This window comes from Pelophylax lessonae, assembly GCF_965119305.1.
Source record: "Pelophylax lessonae genome assembly, chromosome: 11".
Taxonomy (NCBI): domain Eukaryota; kingdom Metazoa; phylum Chordata; class Amphibia; order Anura; family Ranidae; genus Pelophylax; species Pelophylax lessonae.
The window spans coordinates 230,351,761-230,377,550 of record NC_138778.1 but is presented as its reverse complement, the minus strand read 5'-3'; the positions used below and the strand labels follow the sequence as shown (position 1 = coordinate 230,377,550).

At 44.6% G+C, this 25,790-nt stretch overlaps 1 protein-coding gene across 1 annotated transcript in view; it reads left to right on the top strand.

Annotated features, from left to right (window-relative positions):
- The window catches only part of LOC309567501 (ABC-type organic anion transporter ABCA8-like), a 134,635-nt gene that overhangs the window by 77,811 nt on the left and 31,034 nt on the right, over window positions 1–25,790 (top strand). The window contains exons 19-26 of the mRNA XM_082272887.1: window positions 729–924; window positions 1,850–2,016; window positions 6,952–7,082; window positions 9,011–9,148; window positions 10,310–10,420; window positions 14,633–14,803; window positions 17,282–17,395; window positions 21,914–22,036. Of these exons, the coding sequence (XP_082129013.1) occupies window positions 729–924; window positions 1,850–2,016; window positions 6,952–7,082; window positions 9,011–9,148; window positions 10,310–10,420; window positions 14,633–14,803; window positions 17,282–17,395; window positions 21,914–22,036 (1,151 nt within the window). The remainder of the gene's footprint in view (window positions 1–728; window positions 925–1,849; window positions 2,017–6,951; window positions 7,083–9,010; window positions 9,149–10,309; window positions 10,421–14,632; window positions 14,804–17,281; window positions 17,396–21,913; window positions 22,037–25,790) is intronic.

The window sequence follows — 25,790 nt, the reverse complement described above, 5'->3', positions numbered from 1 at the left end:
ACAACTTGATGCAACTACATTATCCTCAGGATACCCTCTAGCATCCCCTTGACTGATCCACTGACTCTTCTGGCAGAAGGGATGGCCCTCTCAAGACAGGCCCCATGACACAGATCTGTACTCACTGTAGGCAGAATCAGATCCTCTGCCAGTCAGCTCTGAGTTCAGCTCCTCTTTGATTCTCAGGCCCACAGGTTGACTGCCTGGGGCCACATGGCAGCTTCTACAGAGAAGGGGCAGCCTCCGGGACCCCTCCCTTGAGCTAAAAGACCCCAAGCACATGTGCCCTTGGCATTTATACAGTATCCCAGCATGCACTGAGGCACTTTTCTCTGTCAATCACCAGGGTTGTATCAAATGCTTGTGCACTCACCTGTCAGGTTTCCTTCCACTGTCCAATATGCCTCCCTGTTGGACCAGTGTAAAACATTTCAGACAAGCTGAGCTGCATCTGAGCACCATTAGCAGACCTCCCTAATGGATCCTGCTCTCTGGTAGGCAGAGATCAACATAGATTTACCTGGCAATCTCTCTGGTAAAAAGACAGATTCAAAAACTATACTCTCTCTCTAGCACCTACCTAGGAGGGTGCTACAAGGGTAATAAGGACTATATTATCATTGTGAATAATGACAATGAAATATGCTAAAACAAGGTCTTTGCAATATAAGTTTTTCTGCCTATGTACAGCACATCAAATCATTACTTTTCTCATCCTGAATTATCAGATTATGGCGTTTTTGCCCACGAGCAAAATGAAGAGGAGGATCACTTCTCCTCAGAGCCAGAGGATTCGATCCTTCTGATGTCAGACTCCGGTACGCTCACCATCAGTGGACTGTCATTGTGGAGACAGCAGGTGTTGGCCGTGGCGAGGATCCGATACTTGAAGCTTATCCATGACATGAAAGGCTTTCGATCCATGTAGGTGATGTAATTGGTTTCTGGCAATCTCTGGTATGGTGGGACCGTGGTATGGTATAGAAAGTTAATCCATGTGTAAAATTCTACATATTGAGAGGAAGTGGTGTCAGTTGGCATTAGACAATTTTTTCACTGTGTATGCTCTCTGAACCTAGGCGTAGTTGTGTCAGAACAGAGGCAAGAATTTAAGGCCAGCTCCATTCCATAACTACCAAAATGGTGTATAAAGGAGACACCAGGTTCCTCCACAGGGCTCTGTGCAGGACACTAGAATTTCTCCTTATTAAACTGGTCCAACCATGTCTTTATAGAGCTGGTTTTGTACACAGAAGACCCGGTTTGCAATTGACGTCCAAACTCATCCCAAAGATGTTTAGTAGGGTTTAGGTCAGGGCCCTGTGCAGGACATTTGAGTTCCTCCACACCAAACTGGACAAACCATGTCTTTATGGAGCTGGCTTTGTACACAGAAGCCCTGGCTTGAAGTAGGCACCCTAATTCATCCATAACGTGCTCAGTAAGGATGAGGCCAGGCTCTGTGCACGACCCCCAGATTCCTCCAAACCAGACTAGTCAAACCATATCTTTATGGAGCTGGCTTTGTACACAGGGTCTTTCTCAAACTGTTACCACAAGGTTGGAAGAACTCAATTGTCTACAATGTCTTTGTATGATGGTGTAATTCCAAGACCCTTCACTGGAGACACGTGAACGCCATCATTTGGAGGGGTGGCCCCATATATTTGGCCGTATAGTGTACTTTTCTCCTAAAATATATACTATTTTTGTGTTGTCTGATGGGTGGAGTTGGAAAGTTGGGGCTTCAAGTAACAGGTTACTGCCAACCCCACATGTCAGATGCAATGTAGGAATGTGAAGTTGTCCCTAATCTAATATGCATGTAACACACCATATTGAATTTCAGACTTCTTCTGCTGATATTGTTTATCCTTCCCCTGGTTACCACCGCCATACTGGTGAACAGTTTCTATTCCATAAACACCTGGGAGCTGACTCCACAACTTTACTTCCGAAGACCCGGGGATCGGGCCCACAGATATTACTCTAATCTTCTGCTCGTCAACACCACCGGTACAAAACCAAAAGGGTGTCATTTTCAATTTTCCGCACTCTAAGCTTAAACATTTAATTTTGCAAATTTAAAAACACTATCAGTCTTAAAGCAAATCTGAAGCAGCGGTTCCCAGAGCATTTAGTATAATGTGCAAAATATGTTGCTCATTATAGTGACTTCCTGTAGTTTGGCCTCCTCCAGCTATGCATTGTCCATGCTCCATTTTGTCATTGCCTTCTCCTTCTAGTCTTCTTCTGGTCTTTATTCCACCATTATTGGGCCACAAAGGACTGAAGTCCGACATGTGTGTGTTGTAGTTACATCTTCCTGTCACCCAGCTCCATTCTCTTATACATATCGGGAATGAACACTGCACTGTTCATGCACTACACGCAATGTACTAATAGATAGGTGAAGATTTTGGATGTTGGTTTAATAAAACTGGAGAGTGCAAAATCGGGGGCACGGTAGCCAATCAGCTTCTAACTTCAGCTTTTTCAATTAGGCTTTGACAAAAATAAAACTGGAAGCTGATTGGTTTCTATGCAGAGCTGCACCAGATTTCGCACTCTCCAATATTAGTAAATCAATACCATAAAGTCTCTACGCATTGGAGTCTATTTATAAAAAGATCACTGTGGAAATGCCTCAAGCATTCTTACAACTGTCAAACATCATGATTGTTAGCTCCATTTAGTGGTCATAATGCAGTAGTTTCCTGAGATACCCCAATGAAAATAAAATGTCATTGTGACCACTAGATGGAGCTGACGATCATTAGAAATAAATATGTAGCACTACTGCCTTGGGAGCTGCTGACTACGGGTTCCCCTGGGTTACCATTAGCAACAGCATGACAGTTTGACATTCTCCCAAGTGTTTTAGCTCAGTCAGGAAACAGTCCAGTAGCTTTGGTTTTTATGTTTTTATTTGGAACTTGGATAGGAGAAGGGAATGAGTGGGATACTCCTACTTTATACAACTATGCACAATAGGCTGGGACGACTTGAAAATGCTGAGTAACGCTAGTCACGGCTAGGCCGCTGCTTCACTTTGCCCTTTGCTGTGAAGTATAAGTGAATGATCTTCCTGAGGTAATCTGTACTGTACTGCTGAACAACTTCAGGGCCCTTCCTGGCACCCCCTTTGTTCCTACTCTTCAGGGTCAACTATACGGCACCCCCTTTACTGATACACTTCATGTATGAGCTAGCTCCTTGATCTCCTGACTTCTCTGGAGTGGTCCCCTCTCTCAGGCAGACCCTTAGGCAAATCTCCTGGTACTCACGATACTATTTTTCCCACAAGACTCTGCCAGCAGCTCCACTTGTCAGCACTCTGGATCCATCTGCAGCTCAGCTCCACACCTGGTTCACTAGGCCGACCGCCTGAACCCCCTTCCTCACACCTGCAGGAGGAGAGACAGCTGTCCACTTCCTCCTGGGATTTTGCTCCTACCAAAAGACGCCCTGTCACATGCTCCCTCCAGATTAATTGCCAATCCCAGGATGCATTGCAGCAATGCCCACCCACTGAGACAGCCATAAACCCTGATGTGCCACTGGTTAGGTTTCCTCTACTGTCCAACAAGCTCCCTCATTGGACAGAGTGGGGACACTCCCCCCAGACCCAGTAAATCACACCTTGAAGCATGTGACAGACAAAACTAACAAATATGGCTCCCCTGATAAGAAGAAGGAACAACTTGATGCTTTTTCCTAGCACCTACCTAGGAGGGTGCTACAAATATACAGTATTACTCATATTACGGCAATTTATGACAACTGTGTGAATGCTTGAGGCATTCCCAAAGCAGATATTCTCTATCTATCTCCATCTATAAAGAGACAGATGGTTGGGTCTAGAAGAGAGTCCAGGAGTCAGTTTGCCCTCATCCCTACATTAAACATGGTCGCAAGAAGGAAAAACCCCCTAATTGGGACTATAACGGGCAACTGCTCATTTGTTAAAAATTAGTAATTTATTGATACAAATTTTGAAAAATACAAACATCACATATAGGTTCGCTCGTTATAGTCCCAATTTGGGTTTTTTTCCTTCTTGCTACCATATCTCCATCTATAGGAGTCAACTCTATAACCACCTGAGAATTTTTTCACTATTAATCCGTACATGTCACTGAGGCTCCTTTTACTTAAACCAGTGTTTCTCAACTTTTTTTCAGACAAGGCACCCTTTAAACATTATAAGCAGTATTGAGGCACCCTTTAAAAATTATGGACAGTCTCGAGACACCCCATTCTAAAATGTAAAATCTATTCTAATAGTTTTACATAATGCAGCAACATCCACAGGTAGGGCCTCCAACGTTAGAGGTGATTTATTCTTCCAAAGCAAATACACTTTTGCAAACTGGTACTGACTGGTATTCCAAATGTTTCTTTTCCCTTAGTTTTTCTCCATTACTCAGATAATGTGACCCTAGCGCTGAGGGAGGGCAGGAGAGGGTCAAACAAGGATGCTATGCAGGCGACTGACATCCTCCTTATCAGCTAGAAGGTTGAAATGGTTCACAATGAAAACCTGGGACTTAGTGGAACTAAAAAGGCAGCCTTCATCCACACGCCGGCTTGCACACAATTTTTGGGCAATTTATTTATTTATTTTTTTTAAACTTCGTTTTTATAATTAGGTACAGCAGGATATATGGGATTAATTATGTGCAAACATAAAACAGTTTAAAGAGAATAGAAAGGGTCTTACAAATATTAGGTCTTCACAAAGTAAAGCATCATGGCCCACGTGCTGACATACATCTAGGAAGCAGGACATTAACCACTTTACCATTGGAGAATTTTGCTGTCCTACGTCCAGGCCACTTTTTGCGATTCGGCACTGTGCGACTTTAACTGACAATTGCGCGGTCATGCAATGCCGTACCCAAACGAAATTTACGTCCTTTTTTCCCCACAAACAGAGCTTTCTTTTGGTGGTATTTGATCACCTGTGCGATTTTTATTTTTTGCGATATTAATAAAAAAATACGAAAATTTTGAAAAAATAACAATATTTTTCTACTTTGACAGTTAAAAAATATCCAATATATTCAATTTTTGTCATATATTTAGGCCAAAATGTATTTAGCTACATGTCTTTGACAAAAAAATTCTCAATGAGCATATTTTTAACCGCTTTAAGACCGGAAGGTTTTACCCCATTCCTGACCAGGCCATATTTTGCGATTCGGCACTGTGTTATTTTAACGGACAATTGCGCAGTCGTGCGATGCTAAACCCAAATTAAATGTATGTCCTTTTTTTCCCCACAAATAGAGCTTTCTTTTGGTGGTATTTGATCACCTGTGCAATTTTTACTTTTTACGCTATAAACAAAAAAAGAGCGACAATTTTGAAAAAATAACAATATGTTTCACATTTTTTTATATAAATTTCCCCCCAAAAAAATCAAAAAATCAACATGTTTTAACATTTTAGGCCAATTTGTTTTCTGCTACATATTTTTGGTAAAAAAAAAAACGCAATAAGCGTATTTTGATTGGTTTGCGCAAAAGTTATCGCGTTTACTAACTAAGGGAAATTTATGTAATTTTTATTATTTTTTTTAACTAGTAATGGCGGCGATCTGCGATTTTTTTTGCGGGACTGCGACATTGCGGCAGACAGATCGGACCCTTGACTGACATTTTTGACACTTTTGGGGGTACCAGTGACATTACTACTGTAATCAGTGTTATACACATGCACTGTTACTGTAAAAATGACACTGGCAGGGAAGGGGTTAATTTTTATTGGTGATCAAGGGGTTAATGTATGCCTGGTGCTTACTGACGTGTGTGGGGGAGGGGACTGTGTGACACAGGCACAGATCGCAGGTTCAGCTATGCTGAACCCTGCAATCTGACCCTGCCTGTCACTTAGGAGATCCGCCCGCGTTGTTTACACAGGCGGGCGGATTTCCACACTCGATCCCCGACGATCGGGAAGAGCGGCGGTGATCACCGCTGCTCCTCCCCTGGCCCGACTCCCGCTGTAACTGAATACAGCGGGAGTGAGCCTCCGGCGGTGCGCGAGCGGTGCCCACAAGGGGAGGAGTCCAGCGACGTAGGTCTACGTCGCTGGACAATATCGAGCCACTTTGCCGCAGTACGGTCAACGTGACCGGTCAGCAAGTGGTTAACAATATGTTCAAAAATCCATGTCAAAATGATAAATGATTAAACCTTACTAATCTAAGAGTATTAAAGTAGTGGTCTGGAGACAACAAGGTATTCTGTAATGCAATAGGCAAGTCCAGGTATAGGTTACAGATTCCGACAGAGACTGTTACATTCCTCCACATAGAAAGAAAGTTCTCTTTGATATTTTTGAGTACATGACAACCACGTTATACAATAATGGTTTAAAAGGGCAAAAAAATAAATAAAAAAAAAGGGGGGGGGAATAATTTTTCGGGTAATTCACAAGTTCCAAATGTATCTACCCATTGTCCCCAAACTTTATCAAATTGTTTAGGACATCTCCTTGCTTCGTAAGTTAGTTTATAAAGTGGTAGTACCTGATTGATCAAATTCTTCCAGAGATTGATTGGGACAATCTCTGAATGAATCCATTCCAACACCACCATTTTTCTGGCGTAGAATAGCAGAAGCCTAAGAAGTTGTTTTTGATGAGATCGGAGATCTATATCCTCCATGATCCCAAGTATACACCAACTTCAGGGTAAAATATTAGGGAGATCAAAATTTGTGGCGATAAACTGAGTAACTTGAGACGAGAAGGGGCGTATTTTATCACAACTCCCTAGCATATGTAGAAGGTTACCTTGATTTTTGGGCAATTTTTAGGTATTTTTCTAGGGTACCCCTGAAGAAACTTCAAGGTACCCACGGGTGGCTGGGCACCCCGGTTGAAAAAGGCTGACCTAAACCATAACCCGTCCATAATAATGACTTACAGTATGTGTCTACATAGGTCTCCCCATTGAAAATCTTGTTCATGGTGTCAAGGCTCAAGATATTGCCGTGGATGTTGTGGATGGTCCATATGATGAAAACACTACGGCCTACAACGGTGCTATAGAGATCACACGAGACAACAACACGGTAATTAAACGTTCTTACAAAGTAACATTTCTCTACCACAAAGGATGCTAAAAATAACCCAACAGGACCTATTCCCTGCCATATTTCTGATGTATACAGCACTGACACATCAGTGTGCTCACAGTACTGATAACATTTTCACATTTTCACTCATCTCTGAACCAAGAAAGTCATGGTATGCATACGTTATAGTATACAATATATGGCCATAGTATGTGTACCTGACCATCACACCTACAGTATATGAAATTGTTGGACATCCCGTTCTAAAACCATGACCAATAATATGCAGTTTCTCCCCCTTCCTTCCTCATACATTCATAAATATGAAGTTGCCACCCTCCTCCCATGGCCAATAAAATTAAGTTGCCCCCTTTGTGACTATAGCATCTTCCACTCTTTTGGAAAGACTTTCCGCAAGATTTTGAAGTGCGTCTGTGGGAATTTGGTTTTATTTGTAAGTACTGGTGTTAGATGAGAGGACCTGGTTCCAATTCATCCCAAAGGTGTTCAGTAGGTTTGAGGGCAGAGCTCTAAGCAGAAGACTCTAGTTCCTCCAGAACAAACTGGTCAATTTATGTGGAGTTATCCCACTTTTGTATCTATATTAGCCTCAACACTTCTGGGAAGGCTTCCTGTAAGCTTTTGGAGAGTCTCTGTGGGAATTTGTGAGGTCAGGTGCTGATGTTTGGATGAGAAGACCTGGCTCATAATCTGTTATCCTCCTAAAGGTGTTCAGTAGGGTTAAGTTCAGGGTTCTGTATACACCTTTCAAGTTCCTCCACACCAAACTGGTCAAACTATGTGGAGTTATCCCTTCTTTGTGTCTAAAACAGACTACACTCTTCTTGGCAAGATTTTCACAAGATTTTGGAGAGTGTCTGTGGATATCTGTGCCAATTTGTGAGGTCAGGTGCTGATGATGGATGAGAAGACCTGGTCCAACCATCTCTATATCAAGCTGCATTTGTACGCAGAAGACTTGGCTTGCAATTCATCACAAAGGCGTTCAGTAGAGTTGAGGTCAAGGCTCTATGTAGGCCCTCAAAGGTTCTCCATAAAATACTGGTCAAACCATATCTTTATGAAGCTGGCTTTGTACACAGACAACCTGGCTTGCATTAATTTCTCCAATTCATCCCAAAGATGTTCACTAGGGTTGAGGTCAGGGCTCTGCGCAGGACCCTTGAGTTCCTCCACACCAAACTGGTCAAACCATGTCTTTATAGAGCTGGCTTTGCACACAGAAGACCTAGCTTGCAATCAGTGTTCCAATTGATTCCAAAGGTGTTCAGTAGGGTTAAGGTCAAGGCTCTATGTAGGCCCTCGGTGGTTCTCCACACCATACTGGTCAAACCATATCTTTATGGAGCTGGCCTTGTACACAGAAGACCTGGCTTGCAATCAGTGTACCAATTCATCCTAAAGGTGTTCAGTAGGAATAAGGTCAGGGTTCTGTGCAAGGCACTCAAATTCCTCCACACCAAACTTGTCACACCATGTCTTTATGGAACTGGCTTTGTACATGGAGGGGGGGGGGGGCACAGTCATGGTGGAACAGAAGAGGGTCTTCACCAAACTGTTACCACAAGGTTGGAATAGTACAATTGTCTACACTGTCTTTGTGTGAAGACAGCAAAAGAACATCTAATATAAGTTTCAAAGCTTCCCTTCTCTATCCAAAACTACCAAAAAATGCTTTACTATACATACACTCTAAGTCCAATTGTATTGGTATAAAATGCTTGAAATTATGAAAAATAAGTTTATGTGGCCTTGACCCTTACACTTCCCAGACTTATGTTCCTGTTCTGGAACACATTCAGCAGATGCTAAGGGCATGCATGTGTGCACAAGTCCAAAAAACAATTCTGTTGAACATATCATTTATTTTGTATGGAATCAATTTTCTGCTTTTTTCTCTTTAGGGTTACAGGTACAAAATAATCGGAAACCCCCGAGTGCACAATATCCTCCCGGTATTGGTTAATATTATTAGTAATGCCTTTATGCGGGTCTACAACTCCACAGAGAGGATCAGGGTGTGGAACGACCCCATTGTACCAGTGAGTACCCATCTGTCCGGTCCTGGTTTACTTTTGTGTCAGGTTATGAGGTTATTTTATTGCACAGCGAGACACCATCACCACCTGCACCAGTTTTTATTGCAGAGGAACTGGCACAGGATCTTCTCTATTATTAACTGAGGGAATGTGTCAGTTTTCAGCATAGAAAACTGCCGTATAGCCTTGCCAAGTCGGGCCTGCCATGCAGGATGTGAGTAGCAGACAGCTCACCTCCCACTCTCTACTCATACAGCAATACACTATATGAGTTAGCTGCCCTTCTCCTCCCTCCTGCACTCGACTGAGTAGACAGGGTGGGGGTGAGGAGTTTGGGACAGACAGGAGCATGCAGCTCCAGCTGAACTGTTCTTTGTACTGTATCTGTCACAGACACAGCATACTTCACACAGCAGGTCAGTCCTACATAATAAAGGTGCTTGTGCCCTTTTTTTTTTTTTTTTTTTAACTTTGGCTCAGGATTTGCTCCATTTTCTCAGGTTAGAGGAGTGGCGCAAGCATAAAGCCTGCACCATTGTTTGATAATTTCTCCCATTGCATCTAATTAATTTTTGCAACTTGCATACAGAGAATAGATCGCTAGTTATTTTTTCATTGCACTCCTTCCTGGGGAAGACCTTGAGTATGGGGGGGGGGGGGGATCTGCAGCAACAACCAGATGGATAACTGGTATTAATAAAGAAGAAATTATATGTTACAGCACACTATGGGGGTCTATTCATAAACAATTCACAGTATAAATCTTGCAAGGTTTGGCACAGTCATCACAAACAATCCCTGTATTTATTCTAATATGTTTATTTCCTCTGATTTTTGCTAAGCAGCCCTGTTCAGCTTTTGCACAGGAAACAGAAAATGGCTCCTCTTCCTCTTCATTTCTATGGGTGAGCTGAATGGCTGGAGGCTACCATGAGTAGGGCTCACCCCCAGGAATGAAAGGGGCCCCCATGCATAGTGGGAAGAAAAGCAAAGGTGCATTTGTTGAACAGGCTGTGAGACAGATGGGCAGGGCCACACAGGGAAGACTTCTGCAACATAGAGGAAGGTAACTGTTTAACTGATTGTCATCCCTACAATTCTTTTTTTTATGGCTTTCTAATAAAAAAACGAATTTGTCGTAACCATTTTATTTTCTGTCACCAGGACTATGGGGGACACAGGTCCTATATGATGTTTTATGTGGGATTGGTGGGCATGATCTATGCGTCTGGACTTTCCCCTCACTATGCAATGACCAGCATGCAGGATACGAAGGTTAGTATATGCTATGGAACTTAATTACTATCATGTTTTCTGGTTCAAATTTAAAGTGGATCTCTACTTTGGAATCCCAAAAAAGGGGAAGGGGACAGGAAAGGACTAGTCATCAAAAATACCTGTGGGCTTCTAGCAGCTGATATTTTCTCCAATACAGATTTAACATGCCCCGTTCTGCACTGTGTCTCTGTGTGGAGGAACCATGTTGGTAGAGACAGCGCTTTGCTCCTAATGTCGGAGCTGCCCCCAGATGACTGGTGGTTATCTGATGACTGCACAGATCCACAGAATGGGTGAAGCACAATCAGGGAGATTCTTGCATCGTAGGTTCTCAGGTAGTTTCCTCTCCAGCAAAGAGAATAGTGAGCAGCCTTGTAGGGACATCACCAAACTTCATTCCAAATCTACTGAGGCCACCAGGCATAAAAGCTTGCAGATCCTTGCACTGCAGGTCCTCAGGTACAGCTTTCTCTCCAGTAAAGAGAAAAGTGAGCAGCAAAGTAGTGACCTCACCAAATCTCACCTCAAAACTCCTGAGGCTACCAGGCTTTGAAGCAGGTAAATCCTTGCACTTCAGGTCCTCAGGTACAGCTTTCTTTCCAGCAAAGAGAACAGTGAGCAGCACAGTAGTAACATCCACTACTGTATATACTCGAGTATAAGTCGACCCGAATATAAGCCGAGACCCCTAATTTTACCACAAAAAAGTGGGAAAACGTATTGACTCGAGTATAAGCCTAGGGTGGGAAATGCAGCAGCTACTGGACCCAACTGGACCACCACGAGACACAAAACAGGGGCTGCGGGCATGGTACAGGAGATGGCGCAGGTCATAGTAAGGGCATGGCACAGGTCAGGGCACAGGTGATGGTACAGGCATGGCACAGGTGATGGTACAGGCATGGCACAGGTGATGGCATAGGCATGGCACAGGTCATTGTACAGGCATGTCACAGGTCATGGTACAGGAGATGGTATAGGCATGGCACAGGTCATGGTATAGGCATGGCACAGGTGATGGTATAGGCATGGCACAGTAAGTACAGGCATGGCACAGTATGTACAGGCATGGCACAGTATGTACAGGCATGGCACAGTAGGTATAGGCATGGCACAGTATGTACAGGCATGGCACAGTATGTACAGGCATGGCACAGGAGATGCAGTGCTGCGGGCATGGTACAGGAGAATGTCCTGTACCATGCATGCAGCACTGCATGAGGAAATGCAGGGGCTGCGGAGGAGTCTCATTTACCTGGCGGTGAGGCGCCTTCGATTTTAAAATCGCACCGCCCGGCGCCAATATGTCACCGCAAAAGCACCGCCGATGCTCGGGAAAGCCCGAACACGTTTGGCTATTCCCGAGCATGCGGCACATGCGCAGTGACATGTCGGCGCCGAGCGGCGCCATTTTTAAAAAGACAGTGAAGCCAGTGACTTGAGTATAAGCCGAGGGGGGCTTTTTCAGCATGAAAAAACATGCTGAAAAACTCGGCTTATACTCGAGTATATATGGTAATCTCGTTCCAGAACTCCTGAGGTCATCAGGCGTAGAAGCAAGGAGATCCTTCAACTGCTGCTCCTCAGGTACAAATTCATCTGCAGTAAGGAGAGCAGTGAGTAGCACAGGAGTGACATCTTCAAATCTCACTCGCAAAATGTCTTGAGACTACTGGCTTGGAATTAGGGACATCCTTTCACTTCAGGCCCTTAGGCAAAACTTCCTCTCTAGCAAGGAGAACAATGAGCAGCACAATAGTGTCACTGCCTAATCTGCCAGATATTACCAGGCTTGGAAGTAAGGAGATCTCTGCACTTCAGGTCCTCAGGTGCAGCTTCCTCTCCGGCAAAGAGAACAGTGAGCTGCACAGTAGTGACGTTACTGAATCTCATTACAAATCTGCTGAGACTAGCGGTCAGAGGTAGCAGTGCCTTAGTTGATCTCACATTGCAGATATGCAGCTATGAGGTTACAAAATAGGAGTGCCTAGGAACAGAAAATGCTCTGCTAGTTTTCCGAAGGAATTCAAGACAAAGGATCGATTTTTCAGGGTACTGCTTAGGCACAAAAAACATTTCTCAAAATGTCTCAAATCTTCACTTTCAGGTCCGCTTTAACTTTTGTGTCAGTATGTTTTCCAGTATGCTTGCAACTGATAAAGACTTACAAAGTAATGGGGGTAATAACCAACCCCAGCCTCGCCTGATTGGAAAAAACTCAGGTTCATCAGCTTTATTTGCCAAAAGAGATTCCCAGTTCACTTCCCAGCTTGCTGAGACCAGAATAAGAATGTTGGGAATAGGGAGTTATCAAATCAGGAGGGCTCACAGAGGTTCTAACTCTCCCCAATACTAGGAAGAAAAAATAAAATCGCTATTGTCACCTGCTTCCATCTCAGAGATTCTCCTCATGTTGCCAAGTAAGGAAAAACCTCCTTTGAGGCCACAAAGAACCAATGGAATCTGACAGAAGCGAACGGAGCTCAGATGTTAATGAAGCCAGTAGAGTAAGTTCCAGCTATGCAATCTTTTTTCTATTGTAGCCCCCTCCTAGTCAGGTGCTAGATAGGTAGCATAGTTTTGATTCTGGCTGCTTATCAGCAGAATTGTAGGCTAAAGTTATGTGCTTCCTGCTTATCAGGGAGCGGGATTTACAGTTAGGCCTGTTGCATGTGTCCAGGTGTGATTCGTTTGGTCTGAGGGAGTGTCCCCACTGTATCCAATAGCGGAGTCTGTTGGACAGTGGAGGAAACCCAGCCAGTGACACACAGGCTGTTATGACTGTCCCAGTGGGTAGGCACAAGCAGAGGTGCATCCTGGGATACGTTATAAAAGTCACGGGCACATGTGATAGAGTTAAAATAACAACTGGCGCACCATGGGGAATCAGAAGTATCACCAGGGACTTCACGGGTGTCACTAAGAAAAGAACAACAGGGGATCAACAAATAAAATATTATCAAGCAAGGGGACAGTTCATAAGTCCATATATAAAAAAGTCCATAAAAAATCCCAATAAGCACTCCTGAGGCAGCTCTGGTAACAAGTAGAAGATGCTTGGAGCCAACTGGAGAAAGAACACAGGCGCTACTCTAAGTGCAGGGTTTTGAGATTTATTGATAGAACCAAAGGAAAAGGTACTCACAAAGGTAATAATGTACAAAGCAGGCCTGAAGAAGGAGCGCATGCTCAGAGAACACGTCGCCGGCGCCATGACGTAATCACGCTTCCCGGAAGTGACGACGGATCGGCATCTGAGTGTCCCCGCGACCAGGAAGTGCGGACTGCCACCGTTTACTGCCTGTACACCGCAAACGCTCAAAACGGTGGCAGTCCGCACTTCCTGGTCGCGGGGACACTCAGATGCCGATCCGTCGTCACTTCCAGGAAGCGTGACTACGTCATGGCGCCGGCGACGCGTTCTCGGAGCATGCTCTCCTTCCTCAGGCCTGCTTTGTACATTATTACCTTTGTGAGTACCTTTTCCTTTGGTTCTATCAATAAATCTCAAAACCCTGCACTTAGAGTGGTGCCCGTGTTCTTTCTACATGTGACAGGGGGTCTTTGGGCAGGAAACCATGTCCAAGGAGGGTGACGGATGTCTCTCCTCCTGTTGATGAGGAAGGTGGTCACAGACGGTCGGCCTTGTGGAGCAGAAGTGTGGTGCTGAGCCAAGAGGTCCAGTGGATACTGACAGTGGAGAAAGTGGCAGATGGACCTGAGGAAAAACGGTCTCCGTGAGTACCAGGGAGCTTGCCAGGGGTCTGCCAAGGACGGGGACCACTCCAGGAGGGTGTCAGTGGACAGAAGGTCAGCACACACAGTCAGTGAGGAAGGGGGCGCCAAGTTAGACCTTGAAGAGTAATTAAAGTGCGAGCCCATATTCTTTATCTTCACTTCAGTGGCAAGGTGAAGCATCGGCCTTGCCGCATTCTGCAGTCAGTTGTCCTCAGGAAATTGTGCATAGTTCAGGTTGGAGTATCCCACTCATCCCTTCTCCCATCCAAGTTCTAAAATGAAATACAAAAAACCAAATCCCCTGGACTGTTCATTGTCTGAGCAAAGAACTGCTAATGCCGTATATCTGCTATCAGTTGCTAATGGTAACCCAGGGGACACAAGAATGTGTAATTCTCAGCGGCTCCCTAGGGGGCGGTGCTACACTATCTGTCGACCATGATCACAACCACCGATTCTTTCTCCTTGCAGATCAAAGCTCGCTCCCAGCTGCGTATTTCTGGCCTTTTCCCGTCCGCGTACTGGTTTGGACAAGCCCTGGTGGACTTTGCTCTCTCTTGGGTTCTCCTTTTCTTGATGATCGCCATTATATTTGCGTTCGGCCATACTCTCCGTCTGTCATTCTTTAACACGGTGCTGCTTGTAAGTATCATTGCTCAGCTGTTCACAGCCATGCATTTAGCTGAACCTCCGAAAATTGAATTATTAAAAACCGAAACTGAGTTTTTCATTTAATTAGCTGAATACTTTCCAGATGCATCAAAACAAAAGGTGAGCCAAGTCTTACAGTTGGTTTTCTTTAGAAGTCAGCCACATTCCTTGTATAGAAATCTCTGCCTTGCAAGCAGCTTCAGAGAAAGACCGTTGCTCTCTGTGTGGCAGCAGTGGTCTCTCCGCAGAGGTCCAACATGTCCCCTGCTGATTTATAGCCAGAGCTCTCCAATCAGCAAGAAGTATGAGATGTTCTGATTGAACAGCTATTGGTCTGCCACAGCAGGGGGTGTGTTGGTCTTCTTCAAAGAGACCTTGCCAACCTACATTGTTCAGTCCTGGTCCATCATTGTCACCAAGCTGGGAAGGAAGATGGTCCAAAGCAATGATGTCATCATTGGGTCTCAGTGTAGGCAGATCATGGCTGGTGAGAGAGGCCGGCAGGGGGCTGTACATAGCTTCATTAACCACGTGCCGACCGCCACAAGTACATATACTGCGGCGGTCAGCCTCGTGCAGGCAAAGTGACGTATGGGTACGTCACTCGCCCGCGAGCCAATAGGGGGCGATCGCGCGCCGTCGGAGGCGCGCTCCCGCCCCCGCTCGTTCACTGCCATCCCCACGCGAGTGACCGGCGGCTCCGATGTCCGCCGGTCACTCGCAATCTCCCGTCGGAGAGGGAGAAAGGCAGGCGGCTGATGTAAGCACAGCCGCCTGTCATTCTCCCTGGTGTAACAGCAGAGATCATACGATCCTGCTATGTAGGATCCTATGTCTCTGTGGTTACATCAAAAGCCACGCCCCTTTACAGTTAGAATCACACCCCTAGGGACACCCTTAACCCCTTGCTCTCTAATAAAGTTAACCCCTTCCCTGCCAGTGTCATTTTTACAGTAACAGTGCATATGTATAGCACTGATTACTGTAGTAATGTCACTGGTACCCCCAAAAGTGTCAAAAATGTCAGTCAAGGGTCCGATACGTCCGCCGCAAAGTCGCAGTCCCGCAAAAAATCGCCGCCATTACTAGTTAAAAAAAAAAAACAATAAAAATGACATAAATCTTTCCCGTAGTTAGTAAACGCAATAACTTTTGCGCAAACCAATCAAAATACGCTTATTGCGATTTTTTTCACCAAAAATATGTAGCAGAAAACAAATTGGCCTAAAATGTTAAAAAATTTTAGATTTTTACATTTTTTGGGGGGGGGGGGGGGAATTTCATATTAAAAAAAAATGTGAAAAATATTGTTATTTTTTTAAAATTGTCGCTCTTTTTTTTTTGCGGCAGACAGATTGGACCCCTAACTGACATTTTTTGCACTTTTGGGGGTACCAGTGACATTACTACAGTAATCAGTGCTAAAAATATGCACTGTCACTGTAATAATGCCATTGCCAGAGAAGGGGTTAACACAGTGGGTGATCAAGGGGTTAAATGTGTACCTAGGGGAGTGATTCTAACTGTATTGTGAAATGATCATAGAGACCTGTGTTCCTATATAGAAGGATCACAGGCGCTCTGTGATCATTCCAGAGAGAAGAACGGTCGGCTGTTTTTACAACATCCGACCGTCCTTCTCTCTCAGTGGGGAGCGATCACGGATGGCAGGCGGCAATCGGTGCCACTGGTCCCGTGCATCGGCATCCCCGCTGCCTCGTGGGGGCGGGAGTGCGCAAGCCCCCCAGCACCCTGTGCGCGACCGACACAGAGCTACGTCGGTTCGCACAGAAGAGTCAGCCGGCGGGCGGGCGGGAACGTGTTAATATCAGACCTCACTTAGTTTTTAATTGGTGTAAAGACCTAATCTTCCCATTATGTGTTATTTCTTTAATTGCAAATCCCTTAACCAACCACCAAATTCTTTCTCTGTTCCTGGGAAAAAAAATATGTTGCGCCTTCTAGTGATAATAATGGACAATTATATTCCCACCCAGCCTGCTGAAACTGTGTTTACTATGCTTCAGTTTGTGAATAAGCAACAAGCTTCCAATTCATTCATCTTTGCAGCTGAGGCTACAAAGAAAGAGACTAAAAGAATCAATGTCATTTCCGGACGGTGGGGGCGGGACCCTGTCAGGTAGGCTGTATGGGGCCCCCTGCCCACATGTCACTCTGAGCCTGCATGATTGAAAGAACCTAAGTCCAATAAATGAAAGGGGCGGGGCGGGGCCAGGGATGTCCTTCAGCCAGGAAATGAGACGGGGGCTCTTTCTGACTTGCTGCAGCTTCAAATGCACAAGTGTGCGGTGAAATCAGAGAAAGCCGTTTCAGTCCAAGACTGAAGGGAAGCCTGGAGGTCAGGTTTAGGGTGGCCCCCAGATTGCAATAACTTCATGAGAATTCTACATTTGGCCAATGGCTGTGGATTAAGAATATATTAGTTACAGTTATGTTTTTGATTTGCAGATTGTGGTAATTTTGGGTTACGGCATGGCCACGGTCCTCTATGTTTACTTAATCACATTTGTGTTTGGGAAGAGGAAGATTCATCAAGACCGATGGTCCTTCTTCTTTATCTTGGTAAGTAGGTGTATACTATATTATACTAGTAATGTCGGCAATCGGTGACTTATAGTGGGACTGTGATAGTGTGGCGGACGATCTGACACTAACTGACGCTGAGGGGGGGAACTGACTAACCGACATCACCAGTGACACTAATACTAATTATAATTATAATTACATTATTAAAAATAAATAAACTAAAGAAAAAAATAATAAACAATAATAATATAAATAAACAATAAAATAAATAATAAATAAATAAAATTAAATTAAAGTTATTATACAGTGGGTATGGAAAGTATTCAGACCCCCTTAAATTTTTCACTCTTTTTTATATTGCAGCCATTTGCTAAAATCATTTAAGTTCATTCTTCTTCCTCATGAATGTACACATAGCACCCCATACTGACAGAAAAACACAGAATTGTTGACATTGTTGCAGATTTATTAAAAAAGAAAAACTGAAATATCACATGGTCCTAAGTATTCAGACCCTTTGCTCAGTATTTAGTAGAAGCCCCCTTTTGATCTAATACAGCCAGGAATCTTTTTGGGAAAGATGCAACAAGTCTTTCACACCTGGATTTGGGGATCCTCTGCCATTCCTCCTTGCAGATCCTCTCCAGTTCTGTCAGGTTGGATGGTAAACGTTGGTGGACAGCCATTTTTAGGTCTCTCCAGAGATGCTCAATTGGGTTTAAGTCAGGGCTTTGGCTGGGCCATTCAAGAACAGTCACGGAGTTGTTGTGAAGCCACTCCTTCGTTATTTTAGCTGTGTGCTTAGGGTCATTGTCTTGTTGGAAGGTAAACCTTCGGCCCAGTCTGAGGTCCAGAGCACTCTGGAGAAGGTTTTTGTCCAGGATATCCCTGTACTTGGCCGCATTCATCTTTCCCTCGAATGCAACCAGTCGTCCTGTCCCTGCAGCTGAAAAACACCCCACAGCATGATGCTGCCACCACCATGCTTCACTGTTGGGACTGTATTGGACAGGTGATGAGCAGTGCCTGGTTTTCTCCACACATACCGCTTAGAATTAAGGCCAAAAAGTTCTAATTTGGTCTCATCAGACCAGAGAATCTTATTTCTCACCATCTTGGAGTCCTTCAGGTGTTTTTTAGCAAAACTCCATGCGGGCTTTCATGTGTCTTACACTGAGGAGAGGCTTCCGTCGGGCCACTCTGCCATAAAGCCCCGACTGGTGGAGGGCTGCAGTGATGGTTGACTTTCTACAACTTTCTCCCATCTCCTGACTGCATCTCTGGAGCTCAGCCACAGTGATCTTTGGGTTCTTCTTTACCTCTCTCACCAAGGCTCTTCTCCCCCGATAGCTCAGTTTGGCCGGACGGCCAGCTCTAGGAAGGGTTCTGGTCGTCCCAAACGTCTTCCATTTGAGGATTATGGAGGCCACTGTGCTCTTAGGAACCTTAAGTGCAGCAGAAATCTTTTTGTAACCTTGGCCAGATCTGTGCCTTGCCACAATTCTGTCTCTGAGCTCTTCAGGCAGTTCCTTTGACCTCAGTATTCTCATTTGCTCTGACATGCATTGTGATCTGGAAGGTCTTATATAGACAGGTGTGTGGCTTTCCTAATCAAGTCCAATCAGTATAATCAAACACAGCTGGACTCAAATGAAGGTGTAGAACCATCTCAAGGATGATCAGAAGAAATGGAAAGCACCTGAGTTAAATATATGAGTGTCACAGCAAAGGGTCTGAATACTTAGGACCATGTGATATTTTAGTTTTTCTTTTTTAATAAATCTGCAACAATTTCAACAATTCTGTGTTTTTCTGTCAGTATGGGGTGCTATGTGTACATTCATGAGGAAGAAGAATGAACTTAAACGATTTTAGCAAATGGCTGCAATATAACAAAGAGTGAAAAATTTAAGGGGGTCTGAATACTTTCCGTACCCACTGTACCTAACATTAAGCACTGCCACTGTACTATTGACGCTGGGCGATTAAGGGGGTTAACTGTGTGCCTAATAACGTGTAATGTGTGCTGCTTTTACTAAGCGATCTTGTTGTCTTTTTCTGTGCTTCGCAGGGAATAAAAAAAAACGCATGGACTCCCCCCCCCCCCCCCAAAATCCATACCAGACCCTTATCCGAGCATGCAGCCTGGCAGGCCAGGAAAGTGGGGGGACAAGCAAGCACCCCCCCTAAACCATACAAGGTCGCTTGGACTCAACATGGGGGGGGTGCTTTGGGGTGCACCACAAAGCACCTTGTCCCCATGTTGATGGGGACAAGGACCTCTTCCCGACAACCCTGGGCTGTGGTTGTGGGAGTCTGCGGGTGAGGGCCCCCAGATCCTGGCCCATTCATGTGAATGTGAAGCGTCTACGAATTTTTTTCTATTTTTCGGGTGCAGCGGGCGTAGTGATTGACGATGGATTTACATCGGGAGACACTATTTTTTTATTTTTGAATAAAGGACTTGTCAAAAACTGGCTTATGTGCTTATTTTTTTTGTACATTTTTTGGTGAATAGGTACCCGATACCCATTCACATGGGGGGGGGGCCTGGATAAGCCCCCCCCCCACAGACCTCCATAACCACAGCCCAGGGTTGTCGGGAAAAGGCCCTTGTCCCCATCAACATGGGGACAAGTTGCTTTGGGGTGGCCCAAAGCACTCACCCCCCCCCCCCATGTTGAGGGCATGTGGCCTGGTATGGTACAGGACGGGGAGTGCTCACTCGTCCCCTCTACTTTCCTGCCCTGCCAGGCTGCTTGATTGGATAAGGGTCTGGTATGGATTTTGGAGGGGACCCCATGCCGTTGTTACCCAGAAGATATGAGATTTAATTTACCTCAGACAATATTCGGGTTAAATGAGAGTTCTTTGACCATGAGTGAAAGCTTCAAAACAGCAATATTAGTTTTATTGGTATATAGCCTGAAAGCCTAAATTAATTTACAACAATCTATCTATAGTACATACAAAAATAGAAAATATTCCAAGCAATGTATACCTTAAAAGTCTATAGTTACCCTTCCCATAGGAGTTTCATAATGCAAGAGGAAGTTCCTCTCCCTTTACCTTCACTATTATAGATCTATATCGCATAGACTTGTATAGGACTATTCTGATTGGTTCAGATATCCTGCCCTGTTCCTCCCTCTGGGCGTATCTCGTTCAGGATTGGACAACTCCCTCCTCGCCTAGCTTAGCATAATTCAGCCCCTTGCTAACCCCTCCTCTCTGTTGGAGGGAGAATTTAATTATACCTGTTGGTTTGCTCTGAAATTGAAAATTAAGATATGCAAGGTTCATCTCCGGAACACATTGTCCAACCCTTCAACAGATAGTCCATCTTCATTGCATATCTTAATGAGAGTTCTTTGATATGGAAACTGAATTAAGGGCGGACATGACAAAGTCTATTCATCCTATAGCATAGGCCCCAGGATGTCTGGCTCACCGGAATTTAATTACAGGGTGATACTATCAGTATGTGTTTAAATGTAAATAGCAGGTGCCCCCTGGTAGCTCATGCATGCATTTTAAACTGATTTATTAGCCATTGATTACTAAAGCCGGTCTGTCTGGCTTACACACATTACACATCTACCGTCATATTGCAAATATGAGTCTGAAATCAAAACTTTGTACATTTATATCTATTTACAATTACTAATGGAGATTTATACATAACTCCTCATCAGGCAACACCGTAATGGAGATTACACATAAACTCATAAGGCAACACCATTTTCCTTTTTTAATTTTGGCCCGAAGGGCTTGGTATGGGCCACACCGTTTTTTTCATGTTTTTTTATCTGTATTGCCGGGAGCCGACAATACATTACAGCCACGAGCATGTTTAAATGACATTTTTTCCTTTAGAAATGTCAGTATTGCTGCAGCAGACTCCATACATCGTACAGATGCTCCACTTTACCGGCACGATGTTTAAAGGAATTATTCATTTTTATTGTTTTACTTAAAGCCTCATTAAAATCAATAAATCACTGCTCCTGTAAAAACGATTGTTTTACAAAAAAACATTTTTTGTATTGATACATGTCCCATAGGGCAGTACCCGGGTCCCCAAACACTTTTTTTTTTGGCAATAACTTGCATATAAGCCTTTAAAATTAGGACTTTTTGAATTTTCATGTTTGTGTCCCATAGACTTTAATAGAGTTCGCATGTTCGCTAGAACATTTCCCTGTTCCAGATGTTCTGGTGCAAACCGACCAGGGGGGTGTTCCGCCCATCACTACAATTAAAAAATGACAAATTCATGAAGAAACTCATGTACGTTGGATGCCTGGATGTTCAGGTTCACTAATGACGTCAGTTGTGATGAAACGCGTCAGCCCGAGCTAACATTCTGACTTTTTTTTTTTCTTTTTACAAGTACTACTAATATATTTTGTCCTTTTATCTCTAGCCAAATGCTAAAGGAAATAAAAAATAATTTTTAGAGTAAAATATTGGAGGTAAAATGGGAAATTTGTAGGTTGATTGCTTTTCGATTTGAGTGAGTCACCTCTTACCTGGATTTCTGGTCTCTTGCAGTCTTCCATCATCCCGATTGTATACAACATATTTCGGATTTTCCTTACTTTGTCAGACGAAATGTATTTCATCTACTTGATGTTGGTGCCGCCCAGCTATTTGATGGCGTTTTTGGTCAATCTGGTGAGCGTTGATTTGTAGGTTTTTATATCACACATCATTACAGTAAAACATGTTGTGCTATGGATATGCCGGCAAAAAGAAAAAACTAAAGCTGGATACACACTATACAAATTTTGTTGATTGATTTCCTTTAGATTTACCTTCAACTGTGTAGTGCAAGGGCCTGCCTAAGTGCATACAAATTGAAAGTTTTTAGGTTTGATCTCATATTATATGATTTTGGTAAATCTAAAGGAAAACATCTAAAGGAAATTGTATAGTGTGTATCCAGCTTAAATATGAAAAATGTGTTCTTTACATGTAGAAGTTAAAGAATATGTCAACCCAACATGTCCTATTCCTGATATGTGCCTACTGTATCATGTACTTGTATGTAAAAGTCTCCTGTTCTCCTTGTATTGCTTCTTTGTATGTGATTCTGCCAGCCCCCCTGCTTTCCAAATAAAAACTGACCACACTAGGCATGAGAGCACAGCATGACCAGTTATCTAGCTGTGCTGAGCCTCTTTCAATGATCACACTTGTCCTGACATGTCGCCCCCCCCCCCCTGCACAGCCATTAACTGGGAAGACCAGACGCTGTTTCTCCTCCCCTGAGCTCCTTATGCAGCTGAGAACAGAGGGTATGTGATCACTTATAAAAGAAGGGGAAAAATTGTATTTATAATGTATGTGTGTGTATATGTATATATATATATACACACACACACAGTATCTCACAAAAGTAAGTACACCCCTCACATTTTTGTAAATATTTTATTCTATCTCTTCTTGTGACAACACTGAAGAAATGACACTTTGCTACAATGTAAAGTAGTGAGTGTACAGCTTGTATAACAGTGTAAATTTGCTGTCCCCTCAAAATAACTCAACACACAGCCATTAATGTCTAAACCGCTGGCAACAAAAGTGAGTACACCCCTAGGTGATAATGTCCAAATTGGGCCCAAAGTGTCAATATTTTGTGTGGCCACCATTATTTTCCAGCACTGCCTTAACCCTCTTGGGCATATGGTCTGAGCACTGACAGGCTGACCCCCCACCCCTTCAACCTCTGCAGCAATGCTGGCAGCACTCATACATCTATTTCCCAAAGACAACCTCTGGATATGACGCTGAGCACGGCACTCAACTTCTTTGGTTGACCATGGCGAGGCCTGTTCTGAGTGGAACATCTCCTGTTAAACCGCTGTATGGTATTGGCCACCGTGCTGCAGCTCAGTTTCAGGGTCTTGGCAATCTTCTTATAGCCTAGGCCATCTTTATGTAGAGAAACAATTCTTTTTTTCAGATCCTCAGAGAGTTCTTTGCCATGAGGTGCCATGTTGAACTTCCAGTGACCAGTATGAGAGAGTGAGAGCGATAACACCAAATTTAACACACCTGCTCCCCATTCACACCTGAGACCTTGTAACACTAACGAGTCACATGACACCGGGGAGGGAAAATGGCTAATTGGGCCCAATTTGGACATTGTCACTTAGGGGTGTACTCACTTTTGTTGCCAGCGGTTTAGACATTAATGGCTGTGTGTTGAGTTATTTTGAGGGGACAGCAAATTTACACTGTTCTACAAGCTGTACACTCACTACTTTACATTGTAGCAAAGTGTCATTTCTTCAGCGTTGTCACATGAAAAGATAGAATAACATATTTACAAAAATGTGAGGGGTGTACTTACTTTTGTGAGATACTGTAGGTATATATATATATATATTCATATATACATACACAAATATTGTGCCTTTCATTTCTATTTTAAACTGAATAGGTTGTTTCTGTCAGGAAAGGAATCACCATTCAGCAGCAATAGATCGCCGGATGCAGAGCAGGTGTGTCACCACGCCCATCTCCCCAGCCCTGGCCCTATATAAGACGCTCTTCCGGTGTGCTCAGTGCTGGTTTATCGTCAGCTCCTGTACCCGTGACCTGTCCGTTACCTGTGTTCCTGTTTTGACCCGGCTTGCTTCTTTGACCTGTCTGCATCTATTCCCTTGATCGACCTTGGCTTGCCTGACCACTCTTTGCTCTGACACCCCTGCTGGATCTCCTGTGTACCGACCTTGGCTTGGATCTCACGGACTCTCTCTTGTCTTGCCCCTTTGCTACCTTCCACTTGGCTCATTACTTCCGGACTGATTAACTGTGTATGACCCTCGGCCTGGCATTAACCTTGTGTCTTTTTCCACTGAGCACCTTTAGATCTCCTGGAAGCGGTCCTGGGTGTCCATACCATACCATCCATCCATCCGGATTTCACCAGCATCCAGTGCTCCTTGGGACGTGTCATCTCCTGTCTCACCTCCAGGGGTGATCCGCACCGAGCTGCAAGGGAAGCCCTCTCAGCACTTCGGCCTCAACCAAGGTACCTGACAGCATAAACCAGCCATGTCAGAGGCCGACAGAGGTGCTTCCCCGCTCGAGGCTTTATGCCAACAGGTTTCAGCCCTAACCCAAGCCGTACAAAGACTGCAAGATGGCTACTTCCAACTGGAAGGTCGGGTAGTAAACCTAGCCGGCTCATCTCTTCCGAATGATCCTAATCAGCCTGCCACTAGCTCTTTACCGGATCCTTCTCAACCGGATCAAGCTAGCTCCGCCCATTCAGCTTCAGCTCCGCCACCAGAGCCACGGGTGCCCACGCCTGAACGCTTCCGTGGGGAGCGAAGGAAATTTAGGGCTTTCAAAAATGCCTGTTTATTATATTTGGCTCTTCAGCCCAGGACCTTCTCCTCGGAATCCATTAAAGTGGGGTTTATAATCTCCTTATTAGCTGAAGAACCCCAGACTTGGGCACACAACCTCCTTGAACAGAAGAGTCCTACCTTGAACTCAGTAAGCTCCTTTTTTGAGGCCATGGCCCAGCTATATGAAGATCCTCAGCGCACGGTCACAGCAGAGTCTGCTTTACATGCCTTACAGCAGAATAAACGCCCGGCCGAGGACTACACTGTAGACTTCCGTAGATGGGCAGCCGACACGGACTGGAATGAGGCGGCATTGAAATACCAGTACCGTCATGGCCTCTCTGAAGCTCTAAAAGACGAGCTTGCTCGGATAGAGACACCTGCATCCCTGGAAGACTTGATCTCTCTAGCCATCCAAATGGACAGGCGTCTGCGGGAACGACGCTCAGAACGCCTCCAGGGGGCCCGAGCTTCTTGGGTGATGCCTAAGGTCCCGTTTGCCGCCTCTCCTCCCCCTGCACCAGCTATGAATGCCTCTGCGGACGGTGAACCCATGCAGATTGGACTAATTCGTTCCTCCCTAACACCCGAAGAGAGACAACGTCGCCGCCAGGCTAACCTCTGTCTATACTGTGGAGCCTCCGGCCACTTCCTCCGCAACTGCCCCGTGAGGCCCAGTAAGTGCTATTCACGGTCTGTCTTGAACTGTCAGGTGTCTGAGCCATCCCCTGCTCACCTTATCCTTCCTATCTCCTTACAGGTAGCAGAAGAGAAGATCCAGCTCACAGCAATTGTTGACTCCGGAGCTTGCAGTTGTTTTCTGGATTGTACACTAGCAAGGAAACTGGGGGTCCCCCTACAAATTAAGGAGCAACGGCTTCAAGTCTTTCTGGCCGACGGGTCCCTGCCTAGTTCCGGACCTGTGACCAGAGAAACCTATCCGGTACTCACTACCACAAACTCGGGCCATCAAGAGCTCCTCCGCTTTGATGTCTTGTCCTCTCCCTTATTCCCGGTTATCCTAGGCCTTCCATGGCTCCAGGCTCATAACCCACAAATTGACTGGG